Source organism: Macrobrachium rosenbergii, chromosome 11 (assembly GCF_040412425.1).
Source record: "Macrobrachium rosenbergii isolate ZJJX-2024 chromosome 11, ASM4041242v1, whole genome shotgun sequence".
Taxonomy (NCBI): Eukaryota; Metazoa; Arthropoda; class Malacostraca; order Decapoda; family Palaemonidae; genus Macrobrachium; species Macrobrachium rosenbergii.
Window position 1 is genome coordinate 48,938,117 of NC_089751.1, and position 15,299 is coordinate 48,953,415.

Consider the following 15,299-nt stretch of genomic DNA (forward strand, 5'->3'; position numbering starts at 1 on the left):
ATAGTCATAAATGCGATTGTTTGTTTATAATGCGATCATGTTGTTCCTATCTCTTTGCAGATGGTTAAGAAATTATCACTCATTATTGCTAATGATGATATATATTCCTATAAGTTCCCACAAAGATGTTGTTACATAACCATTTTTGAGATGACATTATTCAGTACGAACTTCTGTATATGTAAGAGTTGTAGTACTGTCATTTTCTCCTCTTCATGGCATTGTTGTCCATTGTTTTGATATTTGATCGTTGTGCTGAATGATCCCGTAACCTTTGCAGTGTGTCATACGATCGTTCGTTGCGAAGTGCTGGAGTACACCTCATCAATAGGATCTCCTGTAGTAGCAGGATCATCACAGGAGAGAGAGAGAGAGAGAGAGATTTGATACAGATGAGGGTCATCTTTCAGAATATGTCTCACCTTCTGCATATTGAAAATGCAGAGTCCAGTGAACTTGTGACGGCTGTGTCTGCAATAGGCCTATCTGTCTAAATCGAGACCGTTTAAAGGCTATGTCTGCAGTAGGCCTACCTATCTGAATCGAGATCTTTCAAGGTATTTTAGTGGTCGGTTGAAGGTTATAAATGAGAATGTCATCACACGAAAAAAAAAAAAAAAAATGAATGTAGTACTGAAAAGTCTTATTTCCGCGACCCTTCTTATGCAATCTTAAATCTTAATCCGTGGTCATGTGTCCATGAAGTTCCATCCTCTGCCATGGAGGTCACAGATTTCGTTATGCGTAGCAGCTGTAATTGAAACGAAGGTTCTTTCCTCTGACACCAAGAAGTATGTATTTTTTTTTTTTTATTTACTTTCGTTTTTCGTTTGTTTGGTAAGGGCAGTTGCGCGGAGAAAAGGCTTGGTGCAAGAATGAATACATTCGTTGTACGGCGCAGTTACTAAGCCGTATTCAGAACTGCGATGTTGCCAGTATTCTCCGCTGACACCAGGTATAACAACGCTTTACGCTGCGGAGAAGTCTCCTGTCTCATTTCGAAGAATGTAGATATTGTTAGCGAGGCTTTTCAAGGGTAGTGTGTGTATGTTTGTGAGCGTGTTTGTGTAAACTGTCCCTGCTATAAAACCAACGTCACTTTTTCTCGTTTTGAACGATAGAGATACATTTTTGGTCACTTGAGGTGACTTCGATTCACTTTGCTGTTTAAGTTTTTTGTAGTTTTCAAAGCCTGTCGTCATTAACCTTTATGATGAGACGCTGAATGTACAGTGTTGAAGAGATTGCCATGTCTCAGAGTTGGTGGGTGGTTGGGGAGGACTGTGATCTCTTCTCTGGAGAAGGTGGGGGGGGTGGGGTTGCCTGAAGATCGGGGACACCCCGGAAGCACCTGTTCTCGCCTTTCTCTTGCTATAGGTATTCCCTATATCCCCCTTCTCTTTTTTTTATTTACCTATTCATTTTTTGTATCTTCCGTCTGCATGTTAAGCCATTTTCTTCTGTTCCTCGATGCATTTCAGTTTCTAGATTTCGGTGTATGATATTCCTGGCGCTTACATTGTATTTTATATATAAAAAGATTTTCACTGAATTGCTTCACGTTTAAGTCCGTACAATCTTGAGAAAGTCATGCCCTTTCGAATCGTGTTTGAGCTGAAACCCTCACGTTTTTGAACGTCACGTGACTGATTAACAGGAGAGAGAGAGAGAGAGAGAGAAGTCGAGAGACAGAGAAAGAGAGACATACGTCATTCTGGAGTTGCTGTATAAAACAGCGGTCGAAGTCGACGCGGGAGAGAGAGAGGGAGAGAGATACGCCATTCTGGAGTTGATGTGTAAAGCAACGGTCTAAGCCGACAACCCGTTGCTGCAGTCGACGGCTGTATTATTACGAAAACACTGCTCGTTCGGCTTCTGCCACTCGTTATCGTGACGGTGGTTGGCCTGGCTTATTTTAGGGAGGGTTGTGGTGGAGGTGTTGGCCTGCGTCCATTCATCCGTTTATTCAGTCATTCACATTCATTCGCCTCCAAGAGTACTGGCGGGAATGGGTTTCCATTTGTGCGCGCACGTACGCACTTAACGTGCATACGGAAGGGTAACACCTTCTGGTGCGAGCCTCGCCTTCTGAAGGTAGAAAGGGAGTAGAGGTAATTTGTGTGCAGTGCACATACATACATACATATATATATATATATATATATATATATATATATATATATATATATATTGTTAGGAAATTGCGCGATACGATCGTTTGTGAAGAATTTTGGGGAAGCTCAATTAAGACGAGAAACGAAGGAAAATGTATTTAGTATTTCGTAATGCTAGTTGCTTTCTGAAAAATCGTATTCATAATTGGTTCAGATAAAAACATAAAAGGAATTCGGGGGCAAATTTCTCAAATGAATGGAACGCTAATTTCCTATTTCTTTAAGCACACAAATTCGCCTCATATAGAAAATCGCTATTCCTCTCAGTCAGGTGTAGAGAGAGAGAGAGAGAGAGAGAGAGAGAGAGAGAGAGAGAGAGAGAGAGAGAGAGAGAGAGCGGAAGGAAAGCAGCGATTGAACCTGAGGTTGATGACCGAAAGAAAGTATAGAGAGAGAGGGAGGGGAGGGAAAGGATGTGTGTGTGTGTGTGTGTGTGTGTGTGTACATGCGTTCGTGCGTGAGACAGTGACTAAAAAGTCACGAAAGTGGAGGAAGGGCCGAACGATACAAACAGGAAGCGAGCGAAAGGCAATGGAAATGAGAGTACCGTTTTGTTGGAAGGCGAGCGTGCGAGCGCGCGCACACACACAAACGCGCGCGCGCTCAAACACCTTGCACGCGGTGTTTTCGAGATCTCGTTTAGTTTTTTCAAAATTTTTAGTTTTGGCTGAAGATTCATTTCGACAAAGAATGAAGAATAAAAAAAAAAACTGATGAATACAATCACGAGAAATGTGAGGAAAGGAATATCGCTCACTCCTTGAGGGAAAAAGATGACAGGAGGAGGGGGAGGAGGAGGAGGAGGCGGAGGCGCTGACCTGAAGGGATAATGAGTGTGGCCGGTATTAGAAGAATTTGGGAGTGCTCATAATGATGGTGATTATATGGTTAATGATTGGCAGCTCATCTCAGTAGTTATCGGGGTAAAGTAGAACCTACTGAGTTGAGTTTTATGAATCTTATGAGTTTTATGGGAGTGGATGTGTGTTTAGGGGGGGTGGGGCTGTGTTTGCAAGGAAAAGATGGCCGCTGAGGTAATAATATTGAAAGTGGTCTTATTCACCTATTATTTTAGAGTAGCTGCCATTCCATCACTATCAATTATCAGCCTGCATTGATAAGTATATCTTTAGCAGCGTTTTTGGGTTGTAGATCAGTATATATTGAAAGAGAGAGAGAGAGAGATTTTGTAGCATTTTGAGTGCTGTAGATCAGTATATGAGAGAGAGAGAGAGAGATTTTGTAACATTTAGTGGGCTGTAGACAGTATATATTGGAAGAGAGAGAGAGATTTTTTAGCATTTTGAGGGCTGTAGATCAGTATATATTGGAAGAAAGAAAGAGACAGTGAGAGAGAGATTTTTTTAGCATTTTTGAGGGTTGTAGATCAGAAAAAAAAAATAGTTAATTTAGGAATGACATTCGTATTCCATTCTTGACAGAGAGAGAGAGAGAGAGAGAGAGAGAGAGAGAGAGAGAGAGAGAGAGAGAGAGAGAATGCTTCGAAAGATTACGACAGGTGGAGGAAGAAGGTGGTATGAAATGGGGGGGAGGTGGGGTGGGCGGGTGTGGCTTTCGAAGAGGTATTCGGGGAAGACTTGCTAACCCACAGGTTTCCGGTCTGGTGTGGAGAATCAGAGGAGAAGAAGGTTTAGGTGGTAAAAAAAAATAATATCTCTTTAAAGCTGAAATTAAGTGTCTCTCTATACGATCCTTTGCTGTTGCAACTTCCGTATGTCTCATTGTCGTGCAAAAATGTTACATTTTCACTGTTTTCACGAACTTGGGATGGCATTGTGTTGCGAAATCTTTCAGTGTAATGTGTGTGTCTCGACGCTCTCCGTTCAGTCAATCATTTCCTCCACATTCTTGATTTTCTTCTTATTCTTAGACGGGGTCTCAAGAGTCACCTGTATCTCTCTCTCTCTCGACCGTCAACAACTGTCGTCTTGAGAAGTGACTGATTTCTTCCATATTGATGAGACTAGATTGACAACAGTTCATTGAGAATGAGTGATTCACCCGAAAATGCAGATAGGTTGGTGTAACGAATATATGTTTACGGTCCTTCGCTGATATAATACTAAAGACTTTTAGCCCTGCAAACCACGAATATAGTCTTGAAGACTCGGCAATGTAGACTTGGCTCGGGAAGCAGTTGAACTCTCGAAAGACTGGGAATAAGACCAACGACCTCAAGACTTCATTGGGAAAATGGAGATGTTCCTTCTCTGTAGTGTTCATTGCTTTCACTGTTTAGCTGTAGTCTGTCCAAGCCGCTGAGTTGCTTCCAATCCGGTAAAGACAGAAAAGTTTGCACGTAGACGAAATCGTAGCCCGCTCGAAGGAGAGAGATAACAGTATGCGCTTGTTGAGAGTCAGCACATCTGCTGTGAATCTTCTGTTCGCAGAAATGTGAAGAGATTACCGAGGAGCGAGTCCGTTGATAACTGAGGTTAATAAGCTCTTCTCCCTTGATATATGCCTCTAGAACGATGGGCTCTAGATTAAGTCGTAGGAGAGGGGAGGGAAGGGGGAGACCCATCTTAAGAGAAGATTGCCCATCAGAAGAAGAACGCCAGAATTGCAAGGTGAGCTTCGACAGAAGCTGTCTTCAATAGCTGTTTTGCTTTAATTCGTACTTGAAAAGTAGCGTTCTAGTATCTCGGGTATTTATACCTCTGTATATCAAGGGTAAACTCTAGGCCCCTAGTGGTACCCCTTGAACGAATACCACCTGCTCTAGCTAGAAGTCTCCGGCAAAACAGTTTAGTGGATTAGAATCTGGTGTTTACTTTATCGTCAACATCTGGTGTGGATCACCTGCGGAACCGTTTCCCTGCACCTGTGTTCTTGACTTGGCTCCGTGAGACCAGATTTTCGTACATCGAAATAGTGATTGACAGGTGCTGCAGGTATACTGTATCTGCAACGATGTTTAATGATGTTTCTGTCATGTTTTTCTGTCGTGTTTGGACGGTGCCAAGATTATACAGACACGGAACTCCTTGACCGTTTTTCGTGGGTCCACTTCCCGAAATTCGTGTGGGACATTTTACACACCATCGTTTTTTTTTTTCCAGCTCTCAGGTGTAGCCAGTATTCTTTGGAATAGAATACTTTTATTTTTTAAAAAAGGAAAATTGAAAGAACCCCCCCCCCAAAAAAAATGGATAACATAACGAGCTTTTAATATGGATGGAATTGGAAATTAACAAAAATATATATATATTATATATATGCATACGTATATATATACATATATATATACATATATATATATATATATAGTTTTTGTGTTTGTTAGAGGGAGAGAGAGAGAGAGAGAGTATTCCTTTCATTTTAATTCCGAATACCACCACATTTAAAACAGTTTTCCCCATCATGGTTGTAAAGGTTCGTGTGAGGCTGCTATGCATCCTCTCTCTCTCTCTCTCTCTCTCTCTCTCTCTCTCTCTCTCTCTCTCTCTCTCTCTCTCTCTCTCTCTCTCTCTCTCAATCCCTTGGGCAATTATGAATGAAGAGGCCATTTGTGCAGATGTGTTTACACAACTCCTTGTGCCCTGCGCTTGAGAAGACACTGTTATTCACTGAACACTATTATTTACTAAATAATCATTATTTGTGTGCATACTAGGTAAGATTGTTAGCAATGTTCATTTTTATTTTCACTTTATCTCATTTTCTTTGTTTTGCTTTATTTTATCATAAAGTATTCTGCTCCACCACATCATCCTGTTTACTTTCCGTAATGAAAACCTTTTGCGTGAGTAGATAATGATTTATCATTATTATTGTATCATTACTAAAGAGTTTATTCAGTACTCCTACAGGTATCTTTCTTTCCGTAGCTCCTATTACTTTCTGTTGCTTCTTTCAAATGAGCACCGTATTCTTTGGAAGCTTGAATTTCAAATCAGTGGCCTCTTTGGTGGGCTTGTTCAATATGAATAGGTTGCATCTTTTGAATAATAATAATAATAATAATAATAATAATAAAGTACATACAACTAAAGAAAGATGGTATCGCAAGGCATCTCATTAACTTTCCAAATGGGATTATCATTAACAATGATATACTTTATCAAAGTTATGCCTTTGGTCTAACATATTTTTATTTTATATTGTTTTTTACATTGCTATGTATGTCCGGATATATATATGTGTGTGTGTGTGTGTGTGTGTGTGTGTTTAACCCAAAGAAAGAAAGACTGGGTAAAAAAAAATTGAGGACCTGCCGAAAATAGCGAGGAATATTGACGTATGCGAAAGGTGAAATAGCTTTATGTAGGTCAACTCCTTTTTGGGAATCACTATTGAATAATTTTCAGTTTTCAAGAGGTCAAGGTGAAAGAGGAATGACACTGTCGATTAAAGTTGAATAACTCTGCGAGTTTTTCACCCTAGACATGTGGCAGTAGTATAGGCCTTATAATATAATAACAATAATGATAGTAATAATAACCTTTTTTTTATTGATATTCGTGTACGGCAGTGCTTTACATAATTTAGGTTCTCATAGAAGTTTATATTATGATATTTCGTTCGAATTTAACCGCGAACCATTTGTTCCTAACGGCAAAAAAACGTAGTCCAGCTGGTGTCTGACCAGGTGTTGTCGAATTTGGATCAATACCGATTGGAAGTTTGCAATTTTTTCCACGATTAAGTTTATAATTCCCCTTCACACATAGAATGAAGGTATGGTTAGGACACTTTAACAGAATAATCAGATTACGAAGTTCCGACGTCATTAAATGAGTTGAAGGAACGATTTTGTTCCGTCATGAAACTGCATATAAAGTCAGCATGATCGGTCTGGTTCTGTATAAGACTCCTGTTTTTCAGTATTGCCTTTCTAAATTGTATCTAATGCGTTTTATGGTCGGAAAAACGCGCTGGTACATTGTGTACTACGTACGCTCCTTTCTAGTCCGTCCGCGTTGCGAGTCCAACGCTGTCAGTGCGTTGTTGGTGAGGGCCGAAGACAGATGTGCCTCGCTGTCTCGCTCTCACTGCTCTTGAACACATGCGCCCTTTGTGGTCATGCCGCTGTAGGACTGTATAGAGTGAGTTTATTCATTGCGCTGCTGCTGGTGCTGGATAAGTGACGTGTCTTTGTGTGTTTGAAAAGCGATTTCGAGTGAAAAACGAAAGGCTCTCTCACCACGATGTGGTGCTTCAGACCAGCCACAGTTTTGTTTAGTATGTGCGTACATGAGTTTTGTAGGCACCACCGCATCTGTATGTTTTCAGGACCACCTGGTTGGTATATTATCGCGCACCCGCCAACACATAACCATCTGGCGCACCGAATAGTTGCCTGTTGTCGTTTTATTCTCAAATAATGCCTCAAACTGCATGGCTGTGAAGGAGGGCCAAATGCCCATTAGAGGCCCAGATTTTCGCCAGCGATGTGAACGCCAAATAAAGCAGCCCGAAGAGGTATCTTCGCTCGAGTGACACAATGTAGTGTCCGATGAGCCTGCTGTAACGTGTCATTGATGTTAGTGTGGGAAAAATGCTTATCTTTTCGGGACACTTCTCGTCTAGCAGTATCTGGCAGATCGCACGACGTCTGTTGTGGCTCCTCCTCCTCCCCCCCAACGCCCGTCCCTCCTCCCCACCCCCTCCCAAGGGGTTACGAAGCGTGACGTTACGCCGGTGACATGTGTGAAAGTTCGGCAGCTGTTGTTGCTCTGAGCATTCACAAAAGAGGAGAGCAGGAGTCTCTTTTTGCGTCGGGATTATCTTCACGTATTAGTTTCATCGTGATCATTTATCACGCTCGTAAACCTATCGTGTTATGCCCTAATTGGAGCAAAAATTATCTAAACCTAGTTGTATTTTCTTTCGATGAGAATATATTTCAGTACAATTAAGTGATTTTTATTATTTCAACATGAGCTAAAATTGGTAGCCCCACGGCGGGGATCCATTTATGCATTTTTTCGTTAGCACGAAAATCGGCGAATCGAGGCTAAAAGTCAAGAAAAAACAAAACTTTTTGGGGGTAATGCAGTGGAATGATGAATCTCTCTCTCTCTCTCTCTCTCTCTCTCTCTCTGTTCAAAAGTTTATGATAGAATGTCCTTAGTACGGATATCTTTTGTAAGAATGTTTGATAATATTAAATGTGCATAGGGCACGTACAGTAATAATGTATATGAAATGTTAAACGTAACACTATTTTTGCGCTCGAGTGTTTTCATGTGGGGGTGGACTACCTGTTTACCCACAAGGTCGCTGTATTTTTAGCTATCCAATGGCCTTCTCAGCTGTCCATGGGGACGGTTATTTGTGCGGTTGTGGTGGTAGGGTTGTTGGTGGGGGGGGGGAGGCAGAGGATAGATGAGGGACTGGTTAGAAATGATTATGTTGGTTAACTGCGATATCGGAAAAAGGGTTGGAATGCTAAAAGAAAAAAAAATCAACGCATATGCAGATTTTTATGGCATTTGATTATGACTCGTACGATATCTTTTGAGTGATTAAATATAATTTCTAAGGAATTAATGCTTGTTTGACAATTTTTTGCAATGTTTAGGATGTTTGTTTACGAATGTGTGTTGGTGGACACACACACACACACACACACACACATATATATATATATATATATATATATATATATATATATATATATATATATATATATATAATATATACACATATATTTGTGTGTGTGTGTTTATTTGTATCAGTGGAAGTCAGTATCTATGAAAGGATTAGATTTCGTATGCCAGTGTGGGTGAAGCGAATATTGTGGTTGTTTTGAGTGCGCTATTGGAAGTCAGTTAAACAAGCTCTCTCTCTCTCTCTCTCTCTCTCTCTCTCTCTCTCTCTCTCTCTCTCTCTCTCTCTCTCTCTCTCTCTCGTCTTTTTCTTCCTCGTTGCATCTGACCGTGCACCACTTAGGCATGGGGTGGCCAAGGTAGTAGTGCCAGGGGGCAATGAATGAGATCTTTTGCGCCACTCCTTCGCTTTCCCCCCTTCCTCCTCCTCCTCCTCCTCCTCCTCCTCCTCCTCCTCCTCCTCCCCCCCCCATGTAAAAACCTGTCCACCAAGGTCGTGCAAAATCCCTACTGCTGTTGCTGCTGTGCTGCTAATGCTGTTGGTACAGCAGGAGCAGCAGCAGAAACCTACCTCTGAACTTGGTCTAGTTATCCTTGGGGAATTTGGGTCCGCCTGTGATCAGCCGTGGCGCTGCTCTAGATGGATATTCCTTAAGGTTCTTCTGTTTGATTGCCATATTTTTCTTAAGTTTCCGATTAATGAGGTCTCGTTGCAGTGTCTTTATTTTTCTATCGTTGATATAAAACGCCCTTAAATAGTTACAGGAAAGTTCGTTCACTATTTTTGTGAAGAGTAATATGCCTTTGATTTTTTTTTTATTACGATGCCGAGACTAACTTAGCTGTCCAAATTAATTTTGTTCACTGCAAGAAAGGTTAGTTATCTGCCACATGAGAGAGAGAGAGAGAGAGAGAGAGAGAGAGACTGTTGGTGATTCTGACAACCATCAGGAAGGCAGAGAGATCCGAGAACAAATTCGAAAGCACCTCAGAACTACATAAACATAGTACTAAAATGGCTTAGGCTCACAGGAGTGCAAATGATGACCAGTCTGTACTAATGCATAGGTTAGCTGCGAACTTTTAGGTCTGGTGTGAACGGCAATAAGTACTGATGCGTGTGAAGTCACCCGAGTGAATGACAGCACATTGGTTGATTGATAGACTTATTTTATCATAATGAAAGAACGTATTTGCTAAATGTAATGGAAATGGACGTGATTAATTTAAAGAGTCCCTCCCATGCATACAGTTAGGTGGGGTTCATACTGGTAAAGCACATCTGGGAGTGATGTTATTAGTACTCGTTAAATATTTTGAAGTATAGAATTTCATGACAATTTTAAACCAGAAATGAAGTAATTATAAGTCCGTTCGTATCCTTCGCAAACACGCGATAAATTATGATCCACGTTGTCAGGCTTGTCTGTCCTTTTCTTAAGGTTGTACTCTTCCCCCCCCCACCCCCCTTGTTTTAAGGTTACTTTTTTTCCATGTGTGGGGTGGGGGGCGGGTAGGAGGGAAGAGTGGGCGTTAGTTGTAGAGTTGATTATGCCTCTCGCAGTCACAGGCAATGGTTCTAGAATCGCGGTATCGAAGGTCGTCAGGTTCAGAGAATTTCAATTTCGCGTTGTTTCGAGTTGTCATGGACACCGAGAGTCCTCCTGGGGCTGTTCCAAAGGGCATTGGCTTAGTGTCGCCTAGGATCTTGGAAGCTGGATTAACGGTGATGGCTCTTTACGCCAGTGCATAAATTGACTAGTTGTTTTTATGGTCTAGGCGTCCTTTTCGTTATAGCTCTTTCATTCAGATAATCAATACACAAATTATATCTACATTATATATATATATATATATATATATATATATATATATATATATATATATATATATATATTTTGTATGAATCTAATTGAATTGAATTCTTATTAAGTTAAATTGTAACTTAGATCTTTGAGATTTAATATTACATGCACGTCGTTCCCTGCATCACTATAGCTAATGTGATAATTTTTTGTTTTTTGCAGTGGCAGTGACGAAATCCTAACATAGTATATAGTTAACTATTATTATTATTATTATTATTATTATGATTATTATTATTATTATTATTATTATTATTAAGGAATAAATATGAAAGAAGTGCACTTGCAAAATGGACTTTTTCAGCATTGAATGCCCGCAAATACAAATTTAAAAATAAAAATTAAACAAAGAAAATAAATAAATGGTAAATTCAGTATTCATTTCCGGCATGCAGCGACTTACATCAAGAACAGAAACAGAATGAAAGGTCTTGGAGGACAAAATAGAACTATGTCGAACGAGTACAGTGTCCTTTACAAACCCAACGATGTAATTGAATTTGAATAAAGGTGATCTAAAAGTATTTGTCGACAGCATATCCTATAATTTTAAGGGTTTTTTTTCTGAACCCTCCACTGGTGGGCGCACGCAGGGCGTTTGTCACTTGTCCGTCTGTCAGGGTCACACAGCGAGGCCTTGCTGCTGAATGGCGCAATGTCGCTTACGTAAAAACCTCCCAGTATTGACCTGCACTCAGGTGATAAATTTGCACAATTCAGTATTAGGAAGATCAGTGGGAAGTATGATTTAATAGTTTGATGCGTTATCTGCTTACAAGGAAACCCAGCGCGTGCGTTCACACACACACACACACACTTACACACATATATGTATATATATGTATGTATAATCATTCCTTTAGACAATTCACATTAATACGCTATAAACAGATGCTGGATCGAGAAAACAGATATGATAACCCAAGATTAAACTGGTTATGGTAAGATGCAAATTAGAATAAGGAATAGAGCAGTTTTATTTATAAAATATCCCTTGGGAGCAGATCTAATTTTATTTTGATGTATTCTTTCCTGGTAATGCTTAATGTTATTGAATACTTGCCCCAGGTATCTTCTGGGCACTTCAGATGAGGAAATTTTTGTTGTTGTGTTAGATGGAGTATTCGTTACACTTCACCTAATTCTTCTTCTTATTGTTTTGCAGAGTAAACACAATGACGGATGAGCTCCTGTCGTTGAAGTGGAATAATCACAAATCCACTTTTGCTGATATTCTTACAATACTCAGGGACCAGGTAAGAGTATTTTCAAGTCTCTCTCTCTCTCTCTCTCTCTCTCTCTAAATTTTACACAGAAGTTTTTCTAAATTTTATGCAGAACTTTTTCTAAATTTTACGCAGAAGTTTTTCTAAATTTTACGCAGAAGTTTTTCTAAATTTTGCGCAGAAATTTTTCTAAATTTTACGCAGAAGTTTTTCTAAATTTTATGCAGAAGTTTCTCCAAACTTTACTCAGAAGTGTGTATTTAAAGTATATAATAAGAGGAGATGAAGAAAAGTTATACAGATTTGTACAATTGCATTACAAAGCTTTTTTTTTTTTTTTAAAGAAGGTTAATTTAATGCATACAGTACTTACATTGCCCCCTGACAAGTTTCCTGTAAAAGCTTTTGGGTTGTTTAAATATTTTACATAGTGCATACACTGCCAGTAATAATCATTTACTGCAATCGCGTACAAAATAGGTAATTCATTCTCCTTTCATTTTCTTTGATAATATTTCATAATATGGTTTTGAAATTTAAGTAAATTTTTATCAAACTGTCTGGTGTGTAGATGTTAAAACCATATTTTCCACCTCTTTATTTCCTATCTATCTCTGCGTGGTCTGATAATGATGTTGCACTTTGTAGATCTAGAACAAGCAAGTTTAGTTCAGACAATTAGCATTTATGGTGTCATTAATTAACATGTACAGTTTAATTCCCATATATTCATGGAACTTCAGATTGTAGATTACATCTAAGAACTTTTGTGAAGTACTCGTACATGTAAATATATTTTGGAATGAAGTTCAGATCCTTGCTGTTTTATTTGAAGTTTTCAGTGTTATGTCAGTTGAGATTTTGTTTTGCAAATTCAATATATTTCATTAAATTTTATCCTGACACTGGTCATTTTGCTCCCTAAAGAAACCATTTATATATAGTACACAATGTATGTTTGTTCTCTGATATTTGAGGGTTGGGTAGTGCAATTGATGCACTTGAAATCATGCAAAATATTAATTTGGAAAATTTTCCGCTATACTTTTTGATTTTCACATAGTAAGTGATGATGATAATTAATAGATATTTTTTGCTTAGTATATGCTCCTGTTGGCTTAATAAGTAATTGCAATGAAATCTGTCTTTTACAGGAAGTATTCATCGATGTGACATTAGCCTGTGGTGGGAAACAGTATCCAGCTCACAAATTTGTATTGTCAACATGTAGTGATTATTTTAAGGAAATGTTCACCAAGAATCCATGTAAACATCCAATAGTGTTTATGAAAGATGTTTCCGCAAGAGACTTGGAGGCATTATTAGATTTTATGTACAGAGGTGAGGTGAATGTTCCCCATCATAATCTAGCTTCATTAATTAAAACTGCAGAGGGACTGCAGGTGAAAGGATTAGCTGTCCCTGATGATCCTGTGCATCTCAGAAGGCCTGACAGATCGTCCAGAGAGGTTCCAACTCCAAGGCCACCTGCAGACCCTGCTGTAAGCCCACCACCAAAGAAAAAAAGAGCTCCAAGAGATTCCGATTATATGCCTGTTGGTCCAGTAGGCCTTGTGTGTAGTAACTGGTCTCCCCAAGAACCGAATAGTCCTTATGATTTGTCACAAAAATCATCCTCATCATCCGTGTCACAATCCGATAATGTCCAAAATGAGTGCACCCAGTCCGTATCTCCCGACCAACCTCATCAGTCCCATCAACCTCATTACCCTAACAAGGAAAGCTCTCCAGATGATACCAAGCATGTCTCGAGTACGCCACAACCTCCACAAACACCACAACCTCCACGGTCACCTTTACCTCTGCCACCAACCTCAGAAGTTAATTGTCAAGAAAAGCCCCACGATGAATCCGATCCACTCCCTGGACCATCTTGGAAAAGTTCTGCAAAGATGGAAGAAGATGTGGTAAGCACAAATCCAGTAATCCATGTTTGAAATGAGTAGCAAGGAAATCATCTAATACGAAGAATAATTTCACACTTAAGCCATAGATGTAATAGTACAGTATAGGCTTTCATTTTTGCTGCTTGAGGGGTGATATACAGTAAACTGAATGTGGATTTTAGGAACATGATCAGAAAACCATTGTTGTAGACAGTAAAGTATTTGCCAGTTGCTGTGTACACTATCATGTACATTTAGAGCAGTGTTAGGTTGCTATAACATCTTATATTTGAAGATGTTTTTGGTGTTTGTACACAATTGCAAATTGTTGTTTTACAGATGTGTTAACTTTCAACTGCTTGTTATTTGCATTACTTGAATGCTGAACCCCTTCAGAATATTGTGTTATTGCAGTTTGATGTTAAAACAGTTCCCTTTGGAACTCTTCTAAAGAATTCAGGGTTGCAAAGTGCATTAGGCTGGTAGCATGTAAACTTTAGATAGTCCACCACTAAGCTGAGAGGTCTTCCTGAGGATTCTTCAGATGCTTATGAAGGATCTGGGGCCTACTGATGATAGATTACATTCGATTTTGACCACTAGGAGAAGGTCTGGAATCAAGTTACTTTGTACACCTAGTGGCTTTTTGTCAGTCCTTTGTGGGTGCTGCTTAGAAAGGCATCTGCTGTCATCAAATTATAACCAGTAGATGACTTTTGGGGTAGCCTTTTAGCTGTGATAGCAGAATCTTTCCATTCTATGTTTTGTAGGCCTTCTTCACCCAGGTTCATATGTCATGCTACCATTTTGAATTAAATTTTTCTTCCATCAATATAGGCATGGGTCATTGTAACAGCTCTGCCTGTAGCTTTTGATAAAAAAGAACATACTCTAATAATAAAAATTGGAATAATAATTTAAAGTTGGTTATACTAAAGGGATACTTTCATATTGAACTATTCCTTCACTCCCATCCAATTTTTTTGCATTTCATGTAAGTGTGTCAAAATTGGCATTTATAGGATAACATATGATGCAGAACAGAACATTCCAGTTTCCCTTTGATGCAGAACAGAACATTCCAGTTTCTCTTACCTTGAAATCTCAAAATTGACTATTTTCAGGTGTTTGGACTCATTTCTAGGTAGGTCTTGACCTAGGAGACAGTTTTTTTTTTTGGAGTTCTTGCATCTGAAAAACAAATTAACTTTATAGTTAATAGGACAGTCATCACCATAGTTATTCAGGAAGAGTCTGCCCTTGTGAGATAAGATAGCGCTCTGGTTGTTGTCATGATTGACAAGGACTAGGACAACAGCTAGGGATTGTTCCAAGCACTTTTGAATTATATTATTGACCAAGATTGAGGAACTACAAACCCAGGACTTTCTGCTTTTTCATTTTGCTCATTTCTTCGTCAAGGAAACTCCAGCCTTCAAATGATTCCACATTTTGTAGAGATAATACACAAGGTTTGGCATTCAGTTCCTGATGAGTAATACCGACTTTCTAGTATCCTTTCATCTTCAGCCTGTGTTTAACTTTGTAAAGT

The 15,299-nt window shown here is 39.3% G+C and overlaps 1 protein-coding gene across 19 annotated transcripts in view; it reads left to right on the top strand.

Moving 5' to 3' along the window:
* The window catches only part of LOC136843430 (protein bric-a-brac 1-like), a 361,384-nt gene that overhangs the window by 317,657 nt on the left and 28,428 nt on the right, over positions 1-15,299 (top strand). For 16 of the 19 annotated variants that reach the window (XM_067111890.1, XM_067111891.1, XM_067111898.1 and 13 more), the window contains 2 exons: positions 11,780-11,870; positions 12,995-13,768. In XM_067111890.1, coding sequence (XP_066967991.1) covers positions 11,780-11,870; positions 12,995-13,768 — 865 coding nt within the window. Of the gene's footprint in view, positions 1-7,120; positions 7,244-11,779; positions 11,871-12,994; positions 13,769-15,299 lie in introns of those variants that run through there. The other 3 variants (XM_067111900.1, XM_067111902.1, XM_067111907.1) reach the window with 1 other exon arrangement.